Source organism: Ranitomeya variabilis, chromosome 2 (genome assembly GCF_051348905.1).
Source record: "Ranitomeya variabilis isolate aRanVar5 chromosome 2, aRanVar5.hap1, whole genome shotgun sequence".
Classification (NCBI taxonomy): Eukaryota; Metazoa; Chordata; class Amphibia; order Anura; family Dendrobatidae; genus Ranitomeya; species Ranitomeya variabilis.
The window spans coordinates 428,147,301-428,159,931 of record NC_135233.1 but is presented as its reverse complement, the minus strand read 5'-3'; the positions used below and the strand labels follow the sequence as shown (position 1 = coordinate 428,159,931).

At 45.9% G+C, this 12,631-nt stretch overlaps 1 protein-coding gene across 1 annotated transcript in view; it reads left to right on the top strand.

The window, feature by feature from the left end:
* The window catches only part of LOC143803827 (embryonic protein UVS.2-like), a 43,921-nt gene extending 41,527 nt beyond the window's left edge, over positions 1-2,394 (top strand). Inside the window, exon 18 of the mRNA XM_077281592.1 lies at positions 2,151-2,394. Coding sequence (XP_077137707.1) covers positions 2,151-2,164 — 14 coding nt within the window. The 3' untranslated portion in view covers positions 2,165-2,394. The remainder of the gene's footprint in view (positions 1-2,150) is intronic.
* The last annotated feature ends 10,237 nt before the right edge of the window (positions 2,395-12,631 follow it).

Here is a 12,631-nt window from a genome sequence, read left to right as displayed (position 1 = left end):
TTTGTTTACCCTCCTTATCTCTCCGGTGTTCCTCTCTGTTGTCTGTGAGTGCATATTTTGTGTGACTGGTATTTTCATTTATCCCTGTATGTCCTTCCTTGTTTGTCTGGTTTGTACATATACATAAACTATTCCTCCCCATTTCCCTGGGTGGGAGAAGGGACAGATAAGGGCTGATTCAGGAGTACAGCAAGGTACCTGGCCCTGACGTCTTCACCATCAGTAGTAACCTGGGGAGCAGAGATAACTAGAGCACTCCTAGCATTATGGACAGGAAAGGGAGCCTTTGACCCCGGTTTATCAGACAACAATATTGTGACAGTTACCCTGTATGATCGTCCTCTGATAGGATGGGGTATGGATGTAACTAGATGGAAGATCTCTTATAACAAGATGTAGGAGTGTGATGACTTGAACCAGTTCCAGCAGCACCCCATTTTTTTAGGATGGGCTCCCTTTTCTGCTACGTAAAAGTCTTTATAAATTACAGTTAAAATGTAGCAAATCTATGCAGGATTATATACAGGGTGGGCCATTTATATGGATACACCTGGGTGGGCCATTTATAAAGATGCAATTCAAAATGGCCGCCATGGTCACCACCCATCTTGAAAAGTTTCCCCCCTCCCATATACTAATGTGCCACAAACAGGAAGTTGATAGCACCAACCATTTCCATTTTATTTAGGTGTATCTGGAGCGCCCCCAAGGGCCGTGGGGTACTCGGTACCGGGTCCTTCGGTTCTCAGTGGGGATGTCACGGTGGCTGACCCGGTCCGTGGCCCTAAGGTCGTCCATTGTAAAAGGGGGAAAGGTCTTTAAAGGGATAATGTTCGTGACGCCACCTGTGATATTCAGTCAGAGTGACCGACGCTGCTTAGGGGTCCGCTGGGGTGATGTAATGGCAGCTAGATGATATAGCTTCCCACAGGTGAAGTGTATCCCCAGGGCTTCCCAGAGTGTAGATGGTGAATGGTGTGAGGCGCAGTGAAGAACGAGGACACAAGGTTGCAGTCTCTTTACCTTTACTGAAGGCTTCAGTGTCCACAGTCCAGGGTACGGACCACAGGGTAGGCAGAGTCCGGACGGTCTGAAGGCAAATCCAGAGTCCCCTTATCCAGGTGGAAATCAATAGCCTTCCACTAGCTCCTGGGTGTTGTAGTACCTCCCTGCTGAGCTTCTCGGTAAGGTCCTCACAACTATTGTAGTTGTTATGTCTCTTTCTCTCTGTCCCCCTGATGGTAAGGATAGGACAAACCCGTATGACTGATGGCCTGAGGCTTTTTACAGGGACTCTATCACGCCCCAGCCCCCACAAGTTGCCACCGTGCCTCCTGGGTATAAGGTCGGGCAGCTAACGTGGAATTAACTGTCCTGCTGGTCTCTGAAGTAAAGCGTAGAGATCCTTACTCCCTCTGTGTCCCGGCTACCGGATTCTGCGCCTCAGAAGGAGGCAGCCTTTTGCAGGGCAGAACTCCTCCTGGTTTCCTCTCCTTGTGCTATGACTTTGTTTCTCACTCTCTGCAACGCAAATCCCTTCAATGTCTCTTTCTTTGGATGCTGCCGCACGTAGGGCAGGTGCAGCTCCGTGGCCTTCTGTCTTGGCCTCTGACAGGATCCCATCCCTGTCAGGGACCCACTACCTGAGCGGAACCCAGATAGCAGCTCACTAGGTCCAGCCCAGCCAGCCTCCGCCAGACTGGTGCTTAGTGGGTGAAACCCAGCTCGCTTCTCTCTAACTTCCTGTCCAGACTTCCAGTTTTACCTAATTGTGAGGAGTGCCCTAATAGATAGAAGCATAGCTCCCCCTGGTGCCTGGAGTGTGAAGTGTGTTGTGTGGTTTGTGATACCTGGTAAAGAGATCTCCTTTATTGCCCTCAGACGTAATATCACTCCCCCTGGGTGGAAGAACGACACTACTGCAACGACCAGGACTCTGGGGCGCTGCATATCCATATACATGGCCCACCCAGGTGTATCCATATAAATGGCCCACCCTGTACATCAGTTTGCTTCCTTAGCCAGGCCAAGCTAGAGCGCCCCGCTGTCGCATAGGCCCTACCAGCACTCCTGACCTATGCTCTGAGGTACACCACAGAACAAAAAAATACTAATACAGATAATAAAAATATCTAATTTTCCTCTTTTAGTGCCACGGAATTAAATAAATGACCTGCAGGAGCCTCAGAAGATGATGAGCATCGTCATATATATCGTGTAAATGGATGCAAGAAATGAGGAACGTGCATGGGACGCAGGATAACTCCTGTACAGGGACAACAAACAACTAAAGACAGTGAAATAGTATTTTTTGTTCTTGTGTGGTTTAAACACTGGGCCGTGTCATTAAGTTTGAGAATTCTGGAAAAAAAATGTAATAAATGTTGAGCTCCACATTCACCTCTTCCATGGTGACCTTGTCCTCAACTGCACTCAGAAGCAATCTCCTCCGCAGGATCACTCGCTGATCGTTCTAGTAGATCGATTTATTTTTTTGTCCTGCTTTGTTCTTTGGTGTGTGTCAGAGTCACTCCTTCTCTGCAAGTGTTGTACTTTCGCCTATCTTAAAATGAGTAGGTCTGCTTCTTCCTGCTCCAAATCTCCCCAGACCCTAGAAGGGAGAACGTGGCATCTAGCCGTGTTAAGACTTCGAATGCCGGCATGCTGAGGCTTCTCGCTAGTCTAGAAAAATGGTGAGTAGCGGCAGAAGTTGACTGGATGTGTGGATGGGTTTATGGGTGTACTTGATTCATTTTTATCCCAGCCCCCCACAATAGAGCTCGGGACCACCAGACTGGACACTGGTCCCCAAATTGCAAATACAAGTCCACAAACTGGTCTACAGGTGACATCTACATTATCTGTACTCAGAGAGTGATCACTGTATGGAGAGCGCTATGAAGCGCCCATAATACTGTATGGAGCATTATATGGGGCCATTATTTTGTATGGAGAAATGTAAGGGGCTCATACTGTATGCGGCTCATTATACTGTATGGGGCTCATTATTCTGTATGGAGCAGTATGTGGGGCCCATTATACTCTATGGAGCAATATATGGGGCTCATTCTGTATGGAGCAATATATGGAGCTCAATATTCTGTATGGAGCATTGTATGGGGCCCATTATACTGTATTGAGCAATATATGGGGCTCATTATACTGTATGTAGCAATATATGGGGCCATTATACTGTATGGGGCAATATATGGGGCTCATTATACTGTATGTAGAAATATATGGGGCCATTATACTGTATGGAGCAATATATGGGGCTCATTATTCTGTATGGAGCATTATATGGGGCTCATTATACTTTATTGAGCAATATATGGGGCCCATTATACTATATGGAGCAATATATGGGTTCCATAATACTGTATGGAGCGCTATGTGGGGCCCATAATACTGTATGGAGCCTTATATGGGTCCCATTATTCGGTATGGAGCAATATATGAGGCTCTTTATTCTGTATGGAGCATTATATGGGGCCCATAATACTGTATGGAGCACTATGTGGGGCCCATAATACTGTATGGAGGACTATACTGTCCGGTTTCTGATCACTAATGTAATGTTAGTGAAATCTTTGCATTGTACTTTCTTTATATTTCTCCGCCATATCTGTGCATCATGAAGCCCACCAAAACCTGGAACCAGCATAGCTAATCGTGACAAGTGGCTGGCCCGAAAAAAATGACTAAATCCTGCAGCGTGATTAAATCTAATGTTATTTTTACCTCCCGCCATATAGATGTAAAGATCCGCAGCCCCATCTTCTCTGTACACTGCCCTTATTACCCGATTTATGCCCTTAGTCATCATGGCTGCAGCGCTGTAGAGCAGCTCACTGCACACGTGCGAGTCGTCTCTATGTGATGCTGTCTGTAGTGTCAGAAGGTCAGGACTCTGCAAACATACCAAAGTATGCTCGAAATACCTTCATTTTATAAGTATATTCTATATAGTGGTAATGGAGATTATATTCTGTATATTCAGTGTCTGCTGATACCTCAGTGTACAACGAGGCCGCTGTGTCCATCTCAGATCTGTCATCTATCTAGTATCTATCTATTTTCTATCAATCATCTACAAGGTGGGCCATGTATATGGATACACCTAAATAAAATGGGAATGGTTGGTGATATCAACTTTCTGATTAGTATATGGGAGGGGGAAAACTTTTCAAGATGGGAGATGACCATGGCGGCCATTTTGAAGTCGGCCATTTTGGATCCAACTTTCTTTTTTCCTATGGGAAGAGGGTCATTTGACATCAAACTTGATGAGAATTTCACAAGAAAAACAACGGTGTGCTTGGTTTTAATGTAACTTTATTCTTTCATGAGTTATTTACAAGTTTATGACCACTTATAAAATGTGTTCAAAGTGCTGCCCCTTGTGTTGGATTGTCAATGCAACCCTCTTCTCCCACTCTTAGCACACTGATAGCAACACCGCAGAAGAAATGCTAGCACAGGCTTCCAGTATCCATTGTTTCAGATGCTGCACATCTCGTATCTTCACAGCATAGACAATTGCCTTCAGATGACCCCAAAGATAAAAGTCTGAGGGGGTCAGATCGGGAGACCTTGGTGGCCATTCAACTGGCCCACAACAACCAATCCACTTTCCAGGAAACTGTTCATGTAGGAATGCTCGGACCTGACACCCAAGATGGTGCACCACCACATTATGGATGTCAGGTCCGAGCATTCCAACATGAACAGTTTCCTGGAAAGGCAATAGTCTATGCTGTGAAGATACGAGATGTGCAGCATGTACTGCCTCCCTGTCTCTTTCTGTAAATTATGTAGATACAGAGAGTACTGCCTCCCTGTCTCTTCCTGTAAATGATATAGATACAGATAATTATATAGGAACACTCCTGGAGGCTTCAGCACAAAATCTATCCTACTGCAACCAGGAGATAGCATCAGACACTTTATTTAGGACTTCAAGGCATTTTGTAGCCCAGAACGTGAAGTTAAAGTCAGAACCAATGCGCAAGACTCTAAGAAAACCTTGTTGTAGATATGACCCAACCTAAGTTAAATAAAACAACGTGAAGAAGGCCAAGGATTGAAAACGCTCTCAAAGAAAGACAGCACTCCGAGAGTTGTAGTGAATGACAGCTACTCCGATTGGGGTCACTGTTGTGTATCCGCTTTTTGGGCTCCCCTGGTGGTTGCTGGTGGTATTGGTGACTTGTTTGCACTTTGCTGCTTCTGTTCACCTGCTTCCATCAGCGTTTGGGAGTTTCCTATTTAGCCTTGCTCTCCAGTCATTTCCTTGCCGGTCATCATTGTAACCAGAGCCTTCGGTTGCATGTTCCTGCTACTAGTCTGCTGATCAGCTAAGTGGACTTTGTCCTTTTGTTTTGTATCTTTTGTCCAGTTTGCAGTTTTTGTAATTCTCTGTAGATGGAAGCTCTTGCGGGCTGAAATTGCCACTCCTGTGTCATGAGTTGACACAGGAGTCTTAAAGTAATTTCAGGATGGTTTTTGAAAGGGTTTTCAGTTGACCGTGAAGTCCTCTTTTGTATCTTTCTGCTATCTAGTAAGTGGACCTCTCTTTGCTAAATCTACTTTCATACTGTGTATGTCTTTTCCTCTTAATTCACCATTATTACATGTGGGGGGCTGCTATCATCTTTTGGGGTATTTCCCTAGAGGTAAGCCAGGTCTGTTTCTTCCTCTACCAGGCGTAGTTAGTCCTCCGGCTGGCGCGTGGCATATAGGAAGCCGTAGGTATGCTCCATGGCTACTATTAGTTGTGTGGTAGATTTAGCTCACGGTCAACTCGAGTTTCCATCACCCGAGAGCTCGTTCGTTATTTATATGTTTCTTACGTTCCCTTGCCATTGGGAACCATGACAGGTCACCACTTCTAGCCGGAGACTGATATTCAGTGTGGAGCCCACTGTTATTGCACTTATTTAATGTTGATATAGAAGACGGGATTTATTGTTTTGTTTCTATTTTTGCAGAGGACACCAAGCCGTGTACTACAGTGCAGTCTATGGAAGATGGTCATTAGTTACAGGCTGACTACGACAGCGTTTGGGCATCCACATGCCAGATGAGGTTCACTGTAGATAAGTGTAAAGTTCTGCATCTGGGCTCTAATGATCTGTGGGTACCATATGTTCTATGGCTAGTAAAAGTAGGAGAGTCATGAGTAGAGAAGGATCTGGGTATAAAAATATGCTGAGATTATAGGTTTAAGGGGAGATGTAAAAATAGGAGAGTCACTTGTGTAGAAAGATTTGGGTGAAATACTCTGTGAGCATCATATGTTCTAGGAGTAAAGCTAGGAGAGCAACAAATAGAGAAGGATCTGGGTATAAAAATATGCAGGCACCATATGTTCTACGGCGAGCAAAACTAGTATAGACACTTGTGAAAAAAATATGCAGACATCATATTCTTTAGGGAGAATGTAAAACTAGGAGAGTCACTTGTAGAGAAGGATCTGGATGTAGTAATATGTTGGCAACATATGTTCTATAGCAAGTAAGACTAAGAGTCAGTTGTAGAGAAGGATCTGGGTGTAGTAAGGTGTTGGCACCATATGTTCTATAGCAAGTAAAACTAGGAAAGTCAGTTGTAAAGAAGGATCTGGGTGTAGTAAGGTGTTGGCACCATATGTTCTGTAGCAGATAAAACTAGGAGAGTCACTTGTAGAGAAGGATCTGGGTGTAGTAATGTGTTGGCAGCATATGTTCTAGGGTGAGCAAAACTAGGAGAGTCTGTTGTAGAGAAGGATCTGGGTGTAGTTAGCTGTTGGCACCATATGTTCTATAGCAAGTAAAACTAGGAGAGTCAGTTGTAGAGAAGGATTTAGGTGTAGTTAGGTGTTGGCAGCATATGTTCTAGGGTGAGCAAAACTAGGGGAGCCTGTTGTAGATCACAAACTTAATAGCAGCACAATGTCAGTAAGAGGTTACAAATGGCAACAAGAGGATGTTGTCTTGTATTAAAAGAGATAGTGACGCCCGGGATGGAGAATACGACCACTTTACAAAGCCTCAGTGCAGCCTTATGTGGAATATGCTCTTTTAGGACACCGATTCATGCATTACGGTTTTACCTATTGCGCGTTTATCCTCTCCGATATCACAATTGCACTTACTAGACGTGTCTTTTGTTATGATCCTTAGTGGCTGAGGATCACAGAACTGACTAGCTAAGTTACTGAACATAGAACGAGCTCTAGGGAGGTGGTAACTGGACTGACCGCAAAACCTGATCCTGACCAAACACACTGAAGGTAGCCGGTGAACGTGCCTAAATTCCTGGACGTCTCGACGCAGCCTGAGAAACTTGACACCCCTATAGAGAAAGTAAAGACCTCACTTGCCTCAGAGAAATGACCCCAAAGATATAGGAAGCCCCCAACAAATATTAACGGTGAGGTAAGGGGAAAATACAAAACGTAGAAATGAAAACAGATTCAGCAAATGGGGCCCACAATACTAGATAGCAGAAGACAGGCAGGGAACTGTGCGGTCAGTAAAAAACCCTATACAAAATATCCACGCTGAGAATACAAGAACCCACACACCAACTAACGGTGTGAGGGGAGAAACTCAGCCCCCTAGAGCTACCAGCAAGCAAGGAAATCACATATTAGCAAGCTGGACAACGACAAGTAAATAACCAAGAAACATATTGAACACTGACGAGCAAAAAATAACCAAACAGAAAACTTAGCTTCTCTTGGAGAGACAGATAGCTAAGGAATTCAGGAGGATCAAGATAGCACTGAATACATCGACAGCAGGCAAACACTGAAAGTCCAGGTGAGCTAAATAGGAAACCAGCTAACAGATAACGAGACAGCTGATCCGCCTCAGACCTGCAGAAAGACACAAAGAGCCACCAGAGGGAGCCCAAAGACAGCACTCACACAGTACCACTTGTGACCACAAGAAGGAGCCCAAAAACAGAGTTCACAACAGTACCCCCCCCTTGAGGAGGGGTCACCGAACCCTCATCAAAACCCCCAGGGCGATCAGGATGAGCCACATGGAAGGCATGAACCAAATCGGCCGCATGAACATCAGAGGCGACAACCCAGGAATTATCCTCCTGACCATAGCCCTTCCACTTAACCAAATACTGAAGCCTCCGTCTAGAGATACGAGAATCCAAAATCTTCTCCACCACGTACTCCAATTCGCCCTCAACCAGCAGCGGGGCAGGGGGCCTATGGAACACGTTATGAATGGCAAACGACGCTGGGAGGTCCAAACGAAATGACACCGGGTTAAAGATTTCCAAAATCTTATAAGGACCGATGAAGCGAGGCTTGAACTTAGGAGAGGAGACCTTCATAGGAACATACCGAGAAGACAGCCATACCAAATCCCCAACACGAAGTCGGGGACCCACACCGCGACGGCGGTTGGCAAAGCGCTGAGCCTTCTCCTGTGACAACTTCAAATTGTCCACCACATGGTTCCAAATCTGCTGCAACCTATCCACCACAGAATCCACCCCAGGACAGTCAGAAGGCTCAACCTGACCCGAGGAAAAACGAGGATGGAAACCAGAATTGCAGAAAAAAGGCGAAACCAAAGTAGCAGAACTAGCCCGATTATTAAGGGCAAACTCGGCCAATGGCAAAAAAGTCACCCAATCATCCTGATCAGCAGAAACAAAACATCTTAAATAAGTTTCCAAGGTCTGATTAGTTCGCTCGGTTTGGCCATTCGTCTGAGGATGGAAGGCCGACGAAAAAGACAAATCAATGCCCATCTTAGCACAAAAGATCCGCCAAAATCTGGACACAAACTGGGATCCTCTGTCAGACACAATATTTTCAGGGATGCCGTGCAAGCGAACCACATTCTGAAAAAATAGAGGAACCAAATCGGAGGAGGAAGGCAACTTAGGCAAGGGCACCAAATGGACCATTTTGGAAAACCGATCACACACCACCCAGATGACAGACATTCTCTGAGAGACTGGAAGGTCCGAAATAAAATCCATGGAAATGTGCGTCCAAGGCCTCTTCGGGACAGGCAAAGGCAAAAGCAAACCGCTGGCACGAGAACAGCAAGGCTTAGCCCGAGCACAAATCCCACAGGACTGCACAAAGGAACACACATCCCGCGACAAGGAAGGCCACCAGAAGGACCTAGCCACCAAATCTCTGGTACCAAAAATCCCAGGATGGCCTGCCAACACCGAAGAATGAACCTCGGAAATAACTCTGCTGGTCCATCTATCTGGGACAAACAGTCTCTCTGGTGGGCAACGGTCAGGTCTATCCGCCTGAAATTTCTGCAGCACTCGTCGCAAATCTGGGGAAATGGCAGACAAAATCACTCCCTCTCTGAGGATACCAGCCGGCTCTGAAACTCCCGGAGAGTCAGGCACAAAACTCCTAGAAAGAGCATCAGCCTTCACGTTCTTCGAACCAGGCAGGTACGAGACCACGAAATCGAAACGGGAGAAAAACAACGACCAACGAGCCTGTCTAGGATTCAGCCGCTTGGCAGACTCGAGATAAATCAGATTTTTGTGATCAGTCAAGACCACCACACGATGCTTAGCTCCCTCGAGCCAATGTCGCCACTCCTCAAATGCCCACTTCATAGCCAACAACTCCCGATTACCAACATCATAATTCCGCTCGGCAGGCGAAAACTTTCTTGAAAAGAAAGCACAAGGTTTCATCACAGAGCAATCAGAGCTTCTCTGCGACAAAATAGCCCCTGCTCCAATCTCAGAAGCATCAACCTCGATCTGAAAAGGAAGAGAGACATCAGGCTGACACAAAACTGGAGCCGAAGAAAACCGGCGCTTCAGCTCCCGAAAGGCTTCCACGGCCGCAGGAGACCAATTAGTCACATCAGAACCCTTCTTGGTCAAATCCGTCAAGGGTTTAACCACGCCAGAAAAATTAGCAATGAAGCGACGGTAAAAATTAGCAAAACCCAAGAACGTCTGAAGACTCTTAACAGATGTAGGCTGAGTCCAGTCATGAATAGCCTGTACCTTGACTGGTTCCATCTCAATAGTAGAAGGAGAAAAAATAAAACCCAAAAAGGAAACCTTCTGTACTCCGAAGAGACATTTTGAGCCCTTCACAAATAAGGCATTAGCACGCAGGACCTGAAATACCATCCTGACCTGCTTCACATGGGACTCCCAGTCCTCAGAAAAGACCAAAATGTCATCCAGATACACAATCATAAATTTATCCAGATATTCTCGGAAGATGTCATGCATGAAGTACTGGAACACAGAAGGAGCATTAGAGAGTCCAAAAGTCATCACCAAGTACTCAAAATGGCCTTCGGGCGTATTAAATGCTGTTTTCCATTCATCCCCCTGCTTAATACGCACAAGGTTATACGCACCACGAAGATCTATCTTGGTGAACCAACTGGACCCCTTAATCCGAGCAAACAGATCAGATAATAATGGCAAGGATACTGAAATTTGACCGTGATTTTATTTAGAAGACGATAATCAATACAAGGTCTCAGAGAACCATCCTTTTTGGCCACAAAAAAGAATCCTGCACCAAGAGGGGAGGAGGACGGGCGAATATGTCCCTTCTCTAAAGACTCCTTTATATAACTCCGCATCGCGGCATGTTCTGGTACAGACAAATTAAAAAGTCGTCCCTTAGGGAACTTACTACCAGGAATCAAATTTATACCACAATCACAATCTCTGTGAGGAGGCAGGGCACCGGATCTGGGCTCATCAAATACATCCTGGTAGTCCGACAAAAACTCAGGGACCTCAGAAGGAGTGGAAGAAGCAATTGACACCAAAGGAGCATCGCCATGAATCCCCTGGCAACCCCAACTTGACACAGACATAGCTTTCCAATCCAGAACTGGATTATGGGCCTGCAGCCATGGTAGACCAAAAACGACAACATCATGCAAATTATGCAGCACAAGAAAGCGAATCACCTCCTGATGTACAGGAGTCATGCACATGGTCACTTGAGTCCAATACTGAGGCTTATTCTCAGCCAATGGTGTAGCATCAATTCCCCTCAGTGGAATAGGGAATTCCAAAGGCTCCAGGACCAAACCACAGCGCCTGGCAAACGACAAATCCATCAGGTTCAGGGCAGCACCTGAATCCACAAAAGCCATAACCGAGTAGGATGACAAAGAACAAATTAAAGTAACAGACAAAATGAATTTAGGCTGTATAGTACCAACGGTGACAGATTTAGCAATTTTTTTACGCGCTTAGAGCATGCTGAGATAACATGAGTAGAATCACCACAGTAAAAGCACAACCCATTTTGACGTCTATGATTTTGCCGCTCAATTCTGGTCAGAATTCGGTCACATTGCATAGACTCAGGTCTCTGTTCAGAAAACACCGCCAGATGGTGCGCAGATTTGCGCTCCCGCAAACGCCGATCAATCTGAATGGCCAAAGCCATTGAGTCATTCAGACTTGCAGGCGTGGGGAACCCCACCATAACATTCTTAATGGCTTCAGAAAGACCTTCTCTGAAATTTGCAGCCAGGGCACACTCATTCCATTGAGTAAGTGGAGCGCCCCCACACCGCCGCAGGGCCTAGGGGTACCCGGAGCCGGGCCTCTGGGTCTCAGTCCTGGGGTTGTCACGGTGGCTAGACCCGGTCCGTGGCCCTGTCTGTCAGTGGGGGACGTCCGGTAGAATAAGTGATGATGATGGTGCAGTAACGGTGGTGTAGCGGTGCAGTTGTGGGGTGCAGGTCGCGGTAAATAACGAGGACACCAGGTTGCAGTCTCTTTACTGGAGATCTCTCAGTCCGCAGTCCAGAATACGGTTCACCAGGCTGCGCAAGTCCGGTCGGTCCGATGGCACTTCCAGAGTTCTCCTCACAGGTGGAAATCAGTGCCCTCCTTCTTAGCGCTATGTGTTGTAGTCCTTCCCTGCTGTGCTCACGGAAAGTACCCCACATGTCATGATCTCCATGGCCAGAGAACTAGCATAAGCCTCAATAGGAACAAGCTCTTGGAAGATGTAACTGTACTGACCATGAACTAAACCTACCGCATCATCTAGAAGTAGCCAGGTAGCATGTCCTACTTTTTATCCCTATATGCCCAGCGCCGGCCGGAGAACTAAATAATGCTAGCAGAGGGAAATATAAGACCTGACTCACCTCTAGAGAAATGCCCAAAAAGGAGACAGAAGCCCCCCACATATATTGGCGGTGATATGAGATGAAACAACAAACGCAGCAGGAAAATAGTTTTAGCAAATTTGAGGTCCGCTTTCTAGATAGCAGAAGACAGAAAGCATACTTTCATGGTCAGTAGAAAACCCTAACAAAACACATCCAGAAATTACTTTAGGACTCTGGCATTAACTCATAATACCAGAGTGGCAATTCCTGATCAACAAGAGCTTTCCAGACACAGTAACGAAACTGCAGCTGTGAACTGGAACCAAAATACAGAAACAAAACATGGACGAATGTCCAACTTATCTAGTAGATGTCTGGGAGCAGGAACAAGCACAGAGAGGCTTCTGATAACATTGTTGACCGGCAAGCATCTAACAGAGAAGCCAGGTTATATAGCGACACCCAGATCTAATCAGAACAGGTGAACAGGGAAGATGATGTCACAAGTTCAATTCCACCAGTAGCCA